This window comes from Cinclus cinclus, chromosome 11 (genome assembly GCF_963662255.1).
Source record: "Cinclus cinclus chromosome 11, bCinCin1.1, whole genome shotgun sequence".
NCBI classification, from domain to species: Eukaryota; Metazoa; Chordata; class Aves; order Passeriformes; family Cinclidae; genus Cinclus; species Cinclus cinclus.
In genome coordinates, this window is record NC_085056.1 from 6,544,589 (window position 1) to 6,561,410 (window position 16,822).

The 16,822-nt window shown below is 53.6% G+C and overlaps 2 protein-coding genes across 2 annotated transcripts; one reads left to right on the forward strand and one right to left on the reverse strand.

Annotated features, from left to right (window-relative positions):
* Window positions 1-625: 625 nt before the first annotated feature.
* On the reverse strand, window positions 626-5,729 carry PARD6A (par-6 family cell polarity regulator alpha). The gene is made up of 3 exons (XM_062500107.1): window positions 5,667-5,729; window positions 4,148-4,370; window positions 626-1,413 (listed from the first exon to the last, which is right to left on the reverse strand). Exons 1-3 carry the CDS (start codon window positions 5,727-5,729, stop codon window positions 626-628), a joined length of 1,074 nt encoding a protein of 357 aa, XP_062356091.1.
* A 3,760-nt stretch (window positions 5,730-9,489) lies between these two features.
* Window positions 9,490-16,382, forward strand: HERPUD1 (homocysteine inducible ER protein with ubiquitin like domain 1). The gene is made up of 8 exons (XM_062499905.1): window positions 9,490-9,625; window positions 10,843-10,920; window positions 11,011-11,085; window positions 12,149-12,270; window positions 12,738-12,860; window positions 13,499-13,846; window positions 14,695-14,800; window positions 15,401-16,382. Exons 1-8 carry the CDS (start codon window positions 9,494-9,496, stop codon window positions 15,566-15,568), a joined length of 1,152 nt encoding a protein of 383 aa, XP_062355889.1. The 5' UTR covers window positions 9,490-9,493; the 3' UTR covers window positions 15,569-16,382.
* The last annotated feature ends 440 nt before the right edge of the window (window positions 16,383-16,822 follow it).

Sequence of the window (16,822 nt, forward strand, 5' to 3'; positions counted from 1 at the left end):
AGCAGCATTTGTGGGGCTGAGTGACAGCCAAGGTGCTGCCAGACCAGGTGTCCCCTGCATTAGTAAGGGTCCTGTAGCAGGGACAAGGTGGGAATGGGGGCAGGGGGCAAGCAAGGCTGACTGCATCAGGCCAGATGGCTGCCCAAAGCAGCTTGGACACGTGTCCTGGGACATCATGATGGGTCTTGGTGGGGTCGCCCAGCGCAGCAGCGAAGTCACGTGTGCTAAAGTCAAGGCCACCACCCCTAGGCACTGCCTTCCGTGCACAGGGCTGGGGTAACTCCCTGCTGTCCCCCTCTTCCCTGTAGTGACATGAACCAGGGACAAGCATGGTGCTTTCTAGAAAAAGTTTTACTGTCCATTGCAATATATTAATGATGCATATTTCAATAAAACAATTAAAAACCCCCACTTGCTTGGAAGGGGAGGCAAGGGGGCTCAGAGGGGCAGTGCCCTGCTTGAGTGGGTGCCACAGTGGGGCTCCCAGGGTCACGGGGGGGTGGAAGAGGGCAGTGGGCAGCCCCTCTCCACCCCTGCCCGCTGGCCACATCATCACCCTGGTGTCCACATCCAGCCCGGATGAGCGGAAACCCGGCCGGCCACAGAATGGCACAGGCCCCTGCAGCTATAGGGTGAGGAGGGTGCCATCCTCCCGTCCGCTGCCCCTGCCAGGGCTGCCGTCGTGGCTGCCGAGGGACTGCAGGGAGCCCCGCGAGCTGTGCGGGGACAGGCTCCGCTGGAGGGGTCCGTCCGCGGGGCCCCCGTTGGGGCAGTCCCCAGGGATGTAGTGGGACGCGCTGTCGCTCTCGATGACCAGGTCGCCCTCCTCGTCGCTCTCGGCCGTGCTGTAGTTGCTCAGGTACTGCGAGGCCGGGCTGGGGGTCTGCTGGCTGGGAGTGCTGTCCGTGGACATGCCGGAGCTGCCCGAGGCCTTGCTGCTGCGGATGACGTTGTTGCGCTGGTTGGCCGGCTTGACAGTGATGATGAGGTTGTGGCTGTTGGCCACCATCATGTCGGTCACTTGGTCCAGGGACTTGCCAGCCACATCGATGCCGTTCACCTCCAGGATCTCGTCGCTCACTGCCAGCAGCCCCGTGCTCTCAGCCAAGCCGCCCTTCACCAGTCGGGAGATGAAGATGCCGGGCACCTTCTCGACGCCGTGCGGGGCCACGCGCACGCTGACGCCGTCGCGGATGTAGAAGCCCAGCGGTTTGTCGGAGCCGTGCTTGTGCAGCCGCACGCGCCGGTGCGTCTCGGGCAGGATGTCCACATCGATGATGGAGGAGATCTGGCGGAAGTCCTGGGGCATCCCGATGAGGAGGTGAGGCTTGGCCCGGTAGTGTGCTGGGCGCAGCAGCCCTTTCTTCTTCCGCTGCAAGGAGTTGGAGGCGAAGACGCTGGCATCAGACTCTGCTGTAGGGAGCAAAGGAGGACACAGGTCAGGCACTGCAGCTGCTGGGGATGTGGACGCGTGGCCTTGGCCCCAGGTGCTGGAGCAGCAGTCAGCAGAAGGGCCCTGCTCACAGGTCTCACCGGCTTTTCCTCCCCAGATCATCAGCCTGGCTTTCCCTGCAGCCTGTCTCTGCTGGGGCCCATCTCCTGGGATTACCCAGCGTACACAGGCACACAGGCCAGGATTAGTGGGATCTGAGGCAGTGATTCAGCCTTAATCACACTTTAAGCCAAACTCTGCAGTTTAACACTAGAACTGCCAGCCCTGATGGCCTGGGAGCTGAAGCCATGCCCCAGTTTCAGTCTGGGGAGAGAGGATCCCCCACACATGCGTGCTGTGGTGGCGGCCAACTCCCTTAGGGTCAGTCCAACCCCAGGGGACAGCACCAGAGTCCTTGGTGCCAGCAGAGCAGGGCTATCGCTGGCATGGTTGGTGATTGCCACCTCTGCAGAACTCTGCCATTCCCAAGGACAGAGACTCTCCCCCTCCTGGAAATTCATGCCAAGGCTGCAGCAACCTCAGGGCTCCTGAATATCCCAGACTGTGATTTGTGTCCATGTCTCTTATTCCACCATCAGGCACCTTCATACAGGGTTTGACTCCCTCCTTCTAGACCATGGTCTGGGGCTGCTCTGTGGGGCCCAACTCCAACCCATCACCCTAGGCCTTATCTACCAGGTACTGGGGAGTATCCCCTGATTCCTCTCTGGTTTCTCCCCATCTCTTTCCATGGGGGAGCCCAGATCTGGATGCTCCATGGTCAGCACATTCCCCACAGTATCCCCCACCTGCTCCAGCTGCAGGGCTGCTAGGGAGGTCCCCAAGACCAGGGGACATGGGATTTCTCCCTAGGCAAGCCAGCCTGCCAAGGCTCCTGGCTTATAAATATCTCCCTGCACACACAGCCTTGGCATATTTTTAGCTCGGGGAAGGGTGGCGGAGGCTTTCCCACAGCTATTTCAGCACACAGCTCCTCTCCAAGGGGTGCAGAGTGGCTGGGCCAGGCAGGTCCAGCACACCAAGGATGAGCCTGATGGTGGCCCTGGCAATGTCCCACACTTTCCACTGCCCTTCCCATGAGCCTTGGCCCAGCCAAGGAGGGCCAGTGCCATTGTCCCAGCCAGGCTGCCCCACAGGGATGGCTTCACCCAACAGGGTGATGGCACAAGAGGGGAGCCCAGCTGCAGCTTTTGCTTTTTGCCCCACTGTGGCAGGATTGGCTGCTGCAGAGCCCACTGCCAGGAGCACACCTGTGTGTGTGCACAGCTCCCTGCACCTGGCCGTGTGAGAGGTTCTGCAGCCACATTCCTCAGCGACCCAGACCGGTTCAACGACAGCCCAGCCTCGGGATGACCTGGATCCATTTTAAATTAGCTGTGATTCACCCAGGACTTGCTCCTGGCCTCTCTGCTCACCTCCCTGTGGTGCTGCCTGCCCCGTGGCCCCTCTCCTGCGGGCACAGCTGGGTGCTGGGTCTCCCTGGTGCTGCCTGCTCACCTTCCTTATCATGCTGCCCATGCAGCCAGGCTCTGCCTGCTCCCTCTCCACACTGCGCTGTCTTGGCACAGTTAGCCGTGGGCCCTCACAGGCTGTTCCAGCAGCTCACAGGGTGGCTCTTGGGAGCAGGAGTGATACTCCCACAGCAGCCCTGGCACACCCACCGACTGCACTGGCTCTCCATGTCACAGCCTGGGTCCAAGCTTTGGGCCAGGAACAGGGGATGGTTCAGTGCTGGCAGTGACAGCCCCTGAGTGAACCATGGGCTCCAGCAGCCTGGATCACTGCTGCCAGGCTCCACACCATGCAGCCACAGAGGAAACACATGTCCAGGGCATCCCACACCACCCTGATGCAAAAGCCCAGGAAATCTGACACAGCAGCCAGGGCAGGTCACCAGCATCACCCTTCACCCAGAAACTTCATACCACTAACATGAGCTGGAAATACAGAGTTGCTCTGGATGCTGTGCAGGGAAAACTGTGGCTCCGGGTCAGGCTCTGGCTCTGTGAAGGGCTGACTGATGATGCTATGAAAGAGAAAACCTTGGTCCTGCTAAACTGAGTGGAAGGGGATGGGCTTGATTTCCCTGCAAACAGGAGAAATAATCGGAGTGTTTGTCACTTGGAGGCTTTCATCCTTGCCAGGACGCTGCTATCAGGATGCTAGCAGGTGTACCTGTGGGAATATGCCACTAAGGTAAGGGCAAGACCCTGGTCTACCAGGGAGGCACCAAGCCTCTTCCCCACACCAAAAATCCAGCATCACCTGGCACCCTGAGAGCTCTGCCAAAATGATGGCTGTTGCTTCCTCAGGGCAGGGAGCTGGATGGGGCTGCTGGCACAGCGCTCACAGGAGTAACAGGGGTGTTATCGGGCAGCCCACGCAAGCTTGGCTGGAAAACACAACTTCAGAGAGGTGAATTGCAAGGATCTGCCTTTGCTCACCAGATCACACAGGGCTGGGCTGAGGCAGGTGCCCTTGGCTCCCAGGGAGAGCCCATGTGAGTGCCACAGCCCTGGCAGTGTTCTGGCAGCCTCCCAGTGCCACCATCTCCACATCCATCCACCAAAGCAGTGGCTGGAGGGCATGTGATGAGCCATGCCCCCACTGGCACAGTCCAAAGGTGGAACCAGCAGTACCACGGGATGTGGCTCATCTCTCTTGATAGGAGGACACATCCAGTGCCCTGCTTACCCTTCTTCTGGATGATGACCCTGAGGAGGGGGTTGGCAGAGGACAGGGCTTTGTGGTAGTTGTCGTCATTGTTGATGGGCAGGAGGTCGCCGTGGATGTCAGTGTAGCCCAGGAGCACGTCCACCCGCGGGATCTGGTGCACTGTCTGCAGCAGCTGGTAGAAGTCCTGGAAGCTGCCGGCGCCGGAGCGCTTCATGGCAAAGCGGCGAAATTCAGCGTCAAACTGCAGAGAAGGACGAGGAAGAAGAGGAGGAAGAGGGTGACTCCGGGCAGGGCTGGCTCCAGCTGGCAGGACTGATGCAGGCAGGGCACCACACAGAGCTGGCCCGGGGCAGGCAGAGCCTTGATGCTGCCGGCTCTGGAGCATGGCACAGCACCAAGGCAGCAGCGCCAGTCAGGAAGAGCCCGTCCCAAAAAACAAAGTAAAAGAAGCGAAGCTGTTTTTCTGCCCAAACACTGAAGTGATGGGGCAGAAAGATGGCCCCGCGGCAGAGGAAGGACCCTCTGGCCGTACCACTAGCCGTGGCAGACTCCCTGCTGCCGGGAGGCCCTTCCCTGCGACACGGGTGCTGCCGTAGCACCTGGTGAGCAACAGCGCTAATTAATGCCTCCTTCCGTCACGACGAAGGAGAAGCCAGTTAAGAACAGGCTGAGGAGAACTGCGAGGATCGCGCTGCCCGCGGGGGTCACACCCCAGCTGTCGGGGCAGGCGGTGGCCACCACGTCCTGGGAAGGAAGGCACCCAGCACCCTGCCGGGGGTCCCGAGCAGGCAGTGGCACAGCTGGGCGACTGAACAGATGGATAAGGGCACAGAAAAGGAGCGCACACATCTGGCTGAGCACAGGGATGGGTGGGTGGGCACAGGTGGATAATGGTGCATATCTGGGTGACGGCACACATCTGGGCAAGGGTGTGCCAGGTGAGCATATATCTGGATAAGCAGACACGTCTGGGGGAGACCACAAGTGGGCGAACGCACAGTCATGCAGGTGTGCACATCTGGATGCACGGCAGAGGCTGGTCCCTCGCTGGGGGTGCACATCTGGGTGATGGCATGGCCGGGGATGAGCATACCTTGGCGAGCACGTATATCTGGGTGAGCGCACATCTGGGCGAGGTGTGTCCCCGGGGTGACCGCACACCCCGCACACCCGCACCGGCGGAGCCAACCCGCGCACCGGGGCTGTCGGAACGGCGCACCGGCGCCCTGCGCATCTGGCGAGCGCTCCGGCTCGGCGTTCCCACGGCCGCGCCGAGCGAGCCCACGGCCCGGCAGAGCCCAGCCGCAGCCGCCGAGCCGGGCCGGGCCGGGCCGGGCTCGGGGAGGCTCCGGGCAGCACCGCCGCAGCGCAGGGAGCGGAGCGCCCGCACGGCCTGGCTCCCGCGCCGCTCTCCGGTGCGCGGTGCCACCCCACGTGCGCTGCCCGACGCGGGGGCGACGCGCTCGGTCGTGACCCGGCGGAACCGGCACGGGCATCGGCATCAGCATCACCGGTCCCGTTCCCGGCGGGCGCTTACCTTGCTCTTGACCTCGATGACGGGCTCGGCGGAGCGCGCCGGCGTGCGGTGGTGCTTGGCCATGGTGCGGGCCGGGCCGGGCCGCGGGGCCGCGCCACCACCGCCGCTCCCGCGGCCACGGGGGATTTTCACCGGCCATGACGTCACCGGCGGGCAGGCCGGGCGCCGCCGCGCCATTGGCCCAGACGGGGCGCGGGGCGTGGCCGGGCGGCCGCTGACAACGTCGCCGTGGTAACGGGGGTGGGGACGGGCGGGCGGCAGGACCCCCATCCTCATCCTCATCCCTGTCCCCATCCCCATGCCCGTCCCCATCCCAATCTCCTCCACGTCGGCCCCGTCTAGCCGAGCACCGCTCCGCTTCCCGTCGGGCCGCCGCCGCGCCGGGACGGCACCGGGCACCGCGCCGGTAACCTCGGGCATCCCATCGCTGTCAGGAACCTCATTAGCGACATATTTAAACCCCCTTCTCTGGGGACACCGAGCTCCGGCACGCGGCCGGCATCCTCACGGAATCCCCGCGAGTGTCACCGGTGGAAGCCTCGGCCCTGCCCGGGATTATCCCGGCATTTCCCCATGCTGGCGGGGAGTTTCCCAGCCCACCGGTTTGGTGACTTTTGGCAGAGGTAACCCTGGTAGTAGGGGATGTTTTCCAGCTGTGCCCCTCGTTCCTCACCTCCTGGTTACACGTTCGTTCTTGTTTTTCTCCCTTGTCTGGCAGGGAAGTTTCGTGCTGCCCCAGAGTAGTGTGGGCCAGGCAAGTTCCATTGTTTCAGGGATTATTTCCTTTACTGAGGAGTCTAACAGCTGAGCAAGTGGAGGAAAACTGACCAAATTCACCAGGTGTGTGGCAAAGCCTCTCCATGACTGTCCCAGCACCAGGCTGCCAGGATCTGCAGCCAGAGCACATCTCCTTGGTGCTGCCAGGCTGTGTCCACAGGTGATGCCCGTGGGATGTGTCTGTGGCAGAACTGGCTCTGCTCGGGCACAGAAACATCCAGGGACAGCCAGAGAACCCCTTCCCTGCAGATCCTGCCGCAGTGAAGCTCTGCCAGTGATTCCAGAGCACACCGTGAGCTCCCTCCTGCTGATACCAGGGTCACCAGCCCCAGCACCTGAACAAAACCAAACTCTTGTTGACAGACTTTGAGGAATTTTGGAGCCAAAGGGACCATGACAGCAGCACCACGAAACAGTTTTTAAAGCCAGACATCTAATGAGCACAGTGCTTCTGACAGAATAAACTTATCAAAGCAAGCCCGGAGAATCAGCTTGGCTTGTCTGGATTCTGCTGCCCTTCGATCCTTGCCCTAACCTGGCCCAGGGAGCAACCTCTGTTCAGGACAAAATTGCATCATACCCCGGCATCCCCACAGCACCAGGCCTGTGTTAGCTGGTCTGTGGCACCTGGCATGCTTGTCCCCTGCGTCACTGTGCCTGGGTGAGCAAAGGACCGTGCCAGGTTGCGAGACACAGGGCATCTCCTCATGTGCTGGCAAATTCTCCTCCAGCTGCTCCCGCTGTGCCAAGTGAATGCCACACCATGAAAACAAGCCCGACCACAAACAGAGCTGTAAACTCATCAGCAATACCCCGCTCAGCCCCCCCACCAGTTTGGGGGATTTTTTTAAACAGAGTAATTGTGTTGAGGTTAGAGAGATAATCCTGATTTACACTGTGGTTAATATTTACGCAGGCGACAAAAGCAGCTTGCAAGCCTTCATCTCCACTTTTGGTAACTTGAAGTTAATTGTTCAGCAGGACAGCGGGGTGATGTGCTGGTCACACCTTCTGGTTTGTGCTGTGGCCACTTATCTGCTGCCACAGAGTGAGCTAAGCTAAGCAGACAGTATCAGGGCAAGGGCTTGTTTTGCCTCAGTCTCAGGAGCTCTGAATCAGCCTCTGGAACTGGAGCATGTGCTACCCAATGTCCAGATGTGTCCACCGAGTCTAGATCCACCAGTTGTTGGCTGCTGTGGGTGAGGGCAGTGAGGGCCTGGGAGGTCCAGAAACCCCAGATATGGAGGGAGGCTGCTGAGGTTTAGCACGCAGGTGCCTCAGGAGGTTGTTTCTCCAGCCCCTACTCCTCCAAGCCAGGTCAGTGCTGGATTCAGGTAAGTTTGTCCAGAAAGCAGGCATTTTTCCTAGCAATGGCTCAGACAAGGAATGGGAAGGGAGCAGCTCAGTTGAGTTCTGCCCCTCTTGTCTGTGATGAAGGAGAAGCACAGGAGCCTGAGCTCGAGGCAGGATCAGTGCTGTGGCTCCAGCTGCACAGCTGGTCCACTGGCCAGCGACAGCACAGGAAGTCCCAGATAAAACACACCGAGTCCAAGATCCTGGTTTCACTCCAACACCTGCACAGCCTTACCCTGTCCCTGCCAACCATGGGAACTGTCTTGGACCTCTGAGCAAAGGCTGCAACCAAGCGAGGAGGGAAGTCACCTTGTCTTTGACAATGGCAAGGGTGGCCCTGAACACTGTGTTTGTCTTTCCCCACTGCCACTAGCAGCTGAGGGATGGGGATAATGATCTGTGCTGATAGAACAAGAGCACCAAACAGCTGTGGCACTGTCTCCTTGGGTTGGTGGGACACAGAGTAGAGGCTGGGGAGGCAAAGCCCACCTGGGCATTGAGCCCTCCCAGGAACAGCAAGGACAGAGCAGGCAGGAGTACAGCCCCAGCTCTCGCTGTGGCATGTGAATGTGAGAGAGGAATGGGCTCCGATGGAATTCTCCACCAATTCTCCAAGGACGAACCCTGGCATTGGGGAGGGTTCACCCGACCAGACCCAGGCTCAGCTAATTTCTTCGTGATTTTGTTTTGCCGGCTCCGCCGGCAGCGCTGCCCTTCGGCTGGGCTCTTCCCCGGGAAGCCGCGGGGTGATACATCCCCGTGCCGGAGTGTCTTTCCTAGTTGCAAAATCTAGTCTTGGCTGCAGACTCATCCGTGCCTTTGGGCAACAGGTCTGGCTGCCAAGGAATACTGAGCAGCTCCTGAAACACGCAGAGTAAATACCTGGTGCCGAGAGATAAACCCGACGTCTCCCGTTCCTACAGCTCTGTTTTGAAGGACGCGAAAACCCCCTCCTGGTGTGTCGGGATCATTACCACGGGCTTCTTAAGTGCTGGATCGCATCTCACAGGAAGATGGGGGTGAGGAGGAGCACTCAGAAGCTGCTGATTCACATTTTTATGGCTTTTTATTTTTATTTGTTAGTAAAAATATCATTAACTTTCCCTAGATTATCTGCACACTTCTTGTGGCTCCACCTAGAAGTATGGTTTGTCCTGTACCTACAAAGTGCACAACAGCAAACCTGCTGAGGTAGCTACACAGGTCGGGAAAATTAACCATAGGGAAAAAGGGGAACGTTTCACCTGGATCAGGCTGTGGATGCAGCACGAGCAGAGCTCCACGGAGCTATGTTGCTCTAGCGGGCGGAGAGGAGAGGGACGGCGAACAAGGAATCCCTAAGAGCGGCGTTGGTGCCGGAGGTGATGTGGTGGAGGGAGAGAAGGACGGGACGAGGGAGGGAGGACAGCAGTCCCAGCCCAGCGATGGCCTCCGCCCCTCAGGGCCCGGGCGGGGCGGGTCACGGTCACCGTGGTGAGCGCATGGCCCTGCCGCTCGCCCGGCACCGCCCAATCAGCGCCTCCGTTTCCTCACGGCGCCGCACGCGAGGCTTTGTCCCATTGGCCCACGTGGCACCCCCCGCCCCTGCCGTCATTACGGCCAATCAGCCGCAGCCACCGCGGCCCTGCGGCGGGGCGGGCCCCTATAAAGGCCTCAGCGGGGAGGTTTTCGCAATCGCCGCCCGCCTCGCGCCCACTATGGAGGAGCCGCTGTCGCTGCTGGTCCGGAGCCCCGCGCAGCGGCACCGCGATCTCCGCCTCAGTGCCGAGTCTGCCTGGACCGTGTACCGGCTCAAGACCGAGCTGCGCCGGCTCCTGCCCGACGCGCCGGTGAGTGCGCCATCCCCTCTTCCCGCAGTCCCTCCGGGTCGGTGTGTGGGTGGTGAGGGCCGGCTCCCCTCGGGGCAGCGGCGGCAGCTGCCGTGGGGCTGTCGTGGGGCCCCGGGACCTGCCCCTGCCCCTCGGGGTGTCCTGGTCCCCGTTGCGTCAGCCGCTCTTGGTGCTATTTTGGGCCTCGTTTACGGCCCTGCCGTGGTTAATCATTAACCGCTGTCCCGGGACGGCGCGTCCTGCAGGTGTGTGGGCGCGCCAGAGCCCGCCGGCACCGCGCCCAGCCGGGCGGCCCAGGCCCTTCCCGGGGATCTGGGCGCGTTCCCGTTGAACGGGAGGCGCAGCGCTGCGCACAGCGGGGCTGTGGGGTTGAAATACAGAAGTGAGAGTTCCCCCCGAACCGCAGGACACGGGAGCTGACGCGTGAGTGCTGCCGGAGCAGCTGCGCTCCGTATCCCGCTGCTCCCGCGGGACCGTGTGTGGCCTTGATAGTGTCAATAAACTTGGAAGCGGCTTCCAAGATCATTATGTTCAACCTTCGACCAAACTCCACACTGTGAAATGCCATGTCTGTACTCATATTTCAAATTGTTCCAGGGATAGTTACTCCATTTCTCAGGGTAGCCCATTTCAATGTTCAGCCATTCTTTCAGTGAAGAAATTTTTTACAATATGCAGCTGGAGTCTGCCCTGTGAACTTAAGGCGTTTTTCCCTTGTTCTGTCTCTAGTTGTTTGGGAGAAGACCTGACTCTCATGCTTTTACCATTCTTTCCCTGTGAGTGTAATGATTAACCAGAACTGTCTCCATGTGCTTCCACCAGCTGCTGTGGGACAGCTCCCGATGAGGATCTGCTGCCTCCCCTTGGATGGGGTGTAACAGATCTCTGGTGCTAATCTGATTACATGGTACTCCAAACTTCTGTTTTTAAGAAACACAAATGTTTTTTGTTGGGACTGTAAAGGATACTACATGTAACAGAGTTCTTTGCCCAAGGGGCTTTGGATTCTTGAACAGGTTTGCAGCTTGGTAATATTTCACTTGGGCATTGGACTGTTCTCATAACTTCAGCTGAATTCAGATGTGCACAATTCCCTCTGCACCTTAGTGTGTGGATACTCCAAGCTCTGTGCCTCTCTCAACCAGCTGTAAGCTGTGTTCATTAATGCTTGGCAGAGCAAGTAATCCTATTCTATTCTTTGTTTTCTTTCTTCAAAGCCTGAAGAGAACCAAAAGCTGATTTATTCTGGGAAGCTTCTGCTTGATCACCACTGCCTGGGAGACTTGTTGCCAAAGGTAAGGAAAAGTATCTTTTATGATGTGCTGAAATATATCCAGAGAAGGGATTTTTCTTTTTCTTTTAACAGTTCTTCCCTTATATTTCAGCATGGGGAGCTGCATGCTCTTCATTTGGTATACAACTTCAAGACTCCCTCAAATATGCGAGAAACCAAATCAGAGGTAATTAGACTTAAGTTAACTCTGACTCTTGGGCTTGTAACTGAAAACAAGATGTTGGATGACCACTTTAAAGTTCCTTGTTACTGCAGGTTTTCCCTATTAGTGCAACAGCAGTACTTGTGATAATTTGGGAATGTAAGAATTTGGATTAAGCTGAATAAAAAAAAAAAAATTACAGTTCATCAGTAAAGATTGTTGTGGTATCTGTTAAGAAGGATCTAGTTCTGTGACGTGCTGCTCAGGGAGAAGTGCTTTCTGGTAGATTCAGTTTTATTAAATAAACTGTGACTTGCTATGTCCCATGTACATTTGATAGATGGAGCTTGTGGTTAGGAGAGTAGTGGAGGGAAGTGCTTCTGATCTGTGTGGGGAGGGAAGAAGGCTGAGAACTGCAGGCACTTTAACTGCTCCCATTAATGACTTTGGCTTCTCATCTACAGGCATCTTTGGCTCATCTTTGGCTTCTTCTCTACAGGCTCAGCCTTAGTGCTTGAGCTCAGTATGGTCTGGTCTCAAGTACAAATGGCCAAAACCCATTCTTTCTGTAAACTGGCTGGGCAAAGGTTTCTAGAGGTGTTTTCCTGCTGCCCATTAAAGGCACTGTGAGCTAACCCTACCCATGCCTGGTGGTTTCTAGATGTGAGCCATCTTTGGCTGGTTGTTAGACAGATGTATCACCACAGGACAGCTCTTGAGCTCTGTGTACAGCAGTTTGTGCAAGCAGTACAAATTTGCCATAGGAAGAAGCTGAAGTTGTTTTGTATTTTATATTTTTATAACCAGATGGACACTGAACATGTACATAAGTAACAAATGCAGTCTAGATCTTGTGAAAGGGAAGAGCAGCATTAAATTAGTTTTGCATGCCAGTAATTTGTCTCCATGAGCTTTGAAATGCTGATAGAGGTGCTTGTGCTGTGGTGCCCAAGAGTAAGGACAACACTGAGCGGTGCTGTGTGGGAATAAATGTTAAAACAAGGGCATGCTTTGTGGGGTTCAGCCTTTTTGCATAAAGTGTGTGTGGTGTCCTGAGTAAACTCACTGGCTGTGTTGTTGTCTGTAGGTTAAAGCTGATCAGCCCAAGTTACCAACACAAGCCGAACAGGAATCAAATGTGTCTTCTTCAAATGGTGAAAGGTCAGGGAGCTCTTCAGGTGTCCACTCTTCAGCAGAGGCCAGTAATGGGTAAATAAAATTTTATCTGCATCTTTAAGATTTTTAAGATGGCATGTTTGTTGGATGCCAGCTCCTTATGCCACATATGCTGTCATAAATCCATAGAACGTGGGCCAAGTATGTTGAGGCTTTATATAAAAGCTTTAGTGGACATGCAGTAGTTTGAATTGGGAGGGACCTTTAAAGGCCATCTAGTCCAACTCTCTGCCATGAGGGGCACCTTCCACTAGATCAGGTTGCTCTGTCCATCCTGGCCTTGAGTACTTCCAAGGATGTGGCATCTCAAGGAAAATGCAATGCTCTGTTTATTAGTAAGAAAATCTTTCCTTTGTTTGTGTGGGTAAGGAGGTGTCTAGAATGAATTAATTTTCGTTTGGGTACACAGATTGGCAGAAACTATTTACATTGTTCTGTAATAAATTGTTCTTGCTGTTAGTCCAGTGTTTGCTAATGAATGTGTTCAAATTTTGACCAAGGTTGGAAACAACTCAGCGTCCCTTCCAGAGCGTGGCTCCTGGCTTCTCTGCTTACACAACTTACAGCATGCTTCAGATGTCCTGGTTCCAGCAGATTTATGCAAGACAGTATTACATGCAATAGTAAGTGTTTTATTCCAAGCTGCCAGTAGGAAGTAGAAACTGTAATTCAAGAAATTTCAGCACTTCTGGAAATTCTTCCTCTTTCAATGGTGTTTGGAGACTTTTTTCATTGTTACTTGTGCTGAATGCTGTGGGAATGTACCCCTAACTGTGCTGCTCTGTTGCTGTTCAGGTTAGTGCCTCTGAATCTTGCCCATTGCCTACCTGACTCTTCATTGGGAGGGCAGGTATCTCCAGAGTAAATCTGATCCTGCTGATGAGCCTCTTTTTTTTTTTTTTTTTTTTTGACTGCTCAGAGTGCATGCAGCATTGACTGGACATCAGTAACAGGTCAAGATGAGACTTGCAGAAGGCTTTTAGACTACCTGTAGATTACTCTAAATTGTTTTTGTGAAGTATTGACATTACTGTTGATAAAAACGGGAGGGTGCCTGGTTTAATTTGTTGAAGTCATTGTACAACTGTTATGGGTAGAACTAAAATTTGTTTTTAATACTTCTGTAGCCTCTAAACTTGATGCTTTCTACTTGCATGTGACCTGACTGTTGTTAAAGATGGACAAATTTTCACACACAGGGCCTCCGTGAAGTGTGATAGTTTGACTAAGCCTCATTCTGTACTTTGTTCTCTGGTTCCAGCTTGGCTTCTACTGCTGCATCTGCTGACCCATCCCATGCACGGCATCCTCAGGAGATACCAGTGGCACCAGTGACACCTCCAGCTCCTCTTGCAGACCCATTTCCTGCCCAAAACCAGCCTGGAAACCAGAATGTTGCTGCTCAGGTTAATGCAGTGGCTGACCAGAACTTGAGGATGAATGCCCAAGGGGGGCCCCTCATGGAGGAAGATGAGGAGGGTGGCAACAGAGATTGGTTGGACTGGCTCTACTCAGCAACACTGTTATATGTTTTTGTCAACATGGTCTATTTCTACTCCAGTATCAGCAGATTCCTCCTTGTCATGGGTGGCACAGTTTTGATGTATCTGTAAGTGTATGGTGTTAATATTTGCTGTTCAGAGGGGTTTCACTGAAGTACTGAGTTCTGTGCTGTGCTCAGCTTCCTGGTGGTTGAGCTTTGTAGGACTCTTAGGCCTGGAAAGGGCAAACCACTCCTCTATATTCTGGTATAACTCAGTATTTATAAAAAAGGTAATTAAGCCTATGTATGGATTAAATGAAGAATGTGGCTGATCTCATGGGGGTTTTGAAGTTTCTGGTGTGGCTGTCTATTTCAGAAAACTACTTGAAACCAAAGTAGCCCTTGTTGTAAAGCTTCAGCAACTCAGCAGCATAGAGCAGACAGACCTGTAGGTTCAGTGTAGAAAATTAATTTCTTATTGGGAAACAAGTTGTTGAAGTCTGGGAAAAGGGTCTCATACTTGGCTGTTTGTCATGCATCCATGCAGTTTTTCTGCTGTGCTGCCTCTCTGGAGAGCAGACCAGGCCAAACTGAATGGAGTGTCCTGAACTGCCTTTGAACCTCTCTGGGTGGGGGAATACAATTAGGATGAAAACACAGATGATAATGGACCCTCAGCTGCTATGCTTGGGGTGTCTTATCTGAGAAAGATAATCTGTCCTTCAAAATTCTTTGATCACCTATGGAAAAAGTGATGTAGGTGTCTGAATTGTAGGTCTAGGAGTTTGGAGCAGCTTTTCCAACATCTGTGTAGACTTGGAGAGTTGAAGGTTAATTGTTCCACTGAAAGTCCTTAAATGTTACTGTTGATGGTTGCCAGCAGCTCTGAGCAGTCAAATGTGCAGCTGTTGTGTAACAGGATGAGTAATACTGAAACAGCATTAATTAATTAATGAATCTGTTGCCTTCCCCAGGCACCATGCTGGATGGTTCCCATTTAGACGAAGACCAGTTCAGCTCTTCCCAGGCAATGTTCCTCCTCAAGCTGCTCTAAACCAGGACCAGAACAATAACTTTCAGGTATTGTCTTGCTATGCTTTTAGACCATGAAACCCTATGAGATTTTGCTTTTGGTTTTAATAATTGTCTAGTAGAAAAAGCTTTCCTTGAAACTTCTGTAAGATCTGTCTACCTGTAAGACTTCTGTCTACCATGGGAGAATAATTGCCACCTGAGTCCTCCATACCAAAATACTTCACGGGATGAAGGTTATCTTTTAGCTGCATCTGCCCTTTAGGAAGTTCTAATGGGAAGTGATCTGTCATAGGCTGGAACTGAGAGCAGGGTTTAGGCTACACCTCTGTAGGATTTGGGTCTATAAGCAGTTTGAGTCTTTCATTTCAAGCTGACAGTTCTAATGTCAGTGAAAGTTAATCAGCTGTAAATAGATAATTGACCTGATCTGGTGCTTGATGGCTATTCTGGACAGTGTTTCTGGACACCAGTGTGAGTTAACCAGTACTGCCAGTATGCAGCTTGGGTTTTTGACTTCGTATTTGGGACTACATGAGAAATTGTATATTCAATCAGTGACATTTCAGCAATAAAAACAGTTTGACGCAAGATTTTTCTAATGCATTTCTGAAATAATCCTTTACCAATTATCCTTTATTTTGGCAGGGGGAAAATGGAGGCAGAGCAAATGAGTCTGAGACACCTGCTGCTGAAGGACAGGCTTTGCAAGAACTGCAGCAGGCCAACCCTTCACTCGTGAGCACAGTGTGGGTTTTTTTCAAGACTTTCTTTGCATCCCTCCTTCCAGAAGGGCCTGGACTGACCCGCAACTGATTTATCACCAATCTGCTTGTCTGAAACTGCAGTGGACACCTGAGAACTGAATGCCAGCTCCAGACCAGGCATGGAAAGGGATGGTACTTCCTCTGGCTTTCACTGACCAAGCAAATAAAGCTTCAAGAAGCCTTACGTCTGTAATCAGCCCAGAGACTGAGATGCTTGTCCTCATTCCCAAGAACTTTGTTCCATAGCATTTATTAGGTATCTATGTAGAGGCTTGGCATTGTGGACTTGTGCATTAAAGGCACAGGCTCTGAGTGGGTGTGCAGAAATGTTAGGGAAGCAAATTGCTTCTGTGCAATGTGATTCCTGTTGGAATGTTTCAAATGCTGTTTTAATTACACTGAGTGTAGGATCTCAAACAAATTGCTAGATATGCATTAGCAGATTTTTAGGAAAGATCTATTGTTAAAATGCTTCAACAATATTTTAAATTCTTTGTAAATATTTCCCTGTGAAGAAATGTATTGTGCAATCTTCTTGTTGGACAAAGTGGATGACTGTAAGATGGTGATGTGGATAAGCAATTACCTCAGTGGAGATGCAGACTGAATTTAATGTTGCTGAAGTTTAAATTCAAGATTTAATTCCCCCTGCCCTTCCTCTTTCCCCTCTGCCCTGCTGCCAGATCATGGGGGAAGAGTGTGTTCAGGTCTAAATATATTTTGTAAAAACACATGCAAAATGTAAACTGCTTCACTGCTTTTGGATGCAAAGTTGAAGCAGCGTAATTCCTGTATTCAACTTTGCATTCTCCCTCCAGTGCAACTCCTCTTGTATTACTTTGTGTTCCCTTTAATTTCTGATATGGTTAAGGGCTGTTATTGCAATAAAATTTGCAGGCATTTATAGCCACATTTGTATATATCCTCTACAGCAGTCAGAATACTGCCTGTGCAAAGCACAAGGTGTGTTCTTGCCTGGTTTTTATTGAAAAGTCATGATGAGGGAGTTTGGATATGAGGGGAAGTGGTGCTTAACTCAGTTCCTGGCCCAGCTGTGTTCTTAACAGCCTTCAGCAGATAAAATGCCTTGAATAGCTTGGAGTTTGTTTGCTTATGGAAAGGCCGTGGACATCTTGAAATGGGTAAGTTGGGCTCCTTGAACCCTGCCTGAGACTCATGGTGGAGTTGCAGCACCCTGTCTTGGCTCAGGGTTTAACTTGGCTTGGAATGTGCTATCTAGAAACAGCTGCCACTCCTGGAACTTGTCACTCTTTTTCTCTGCTGCCTGCACTTGGCAGGACAA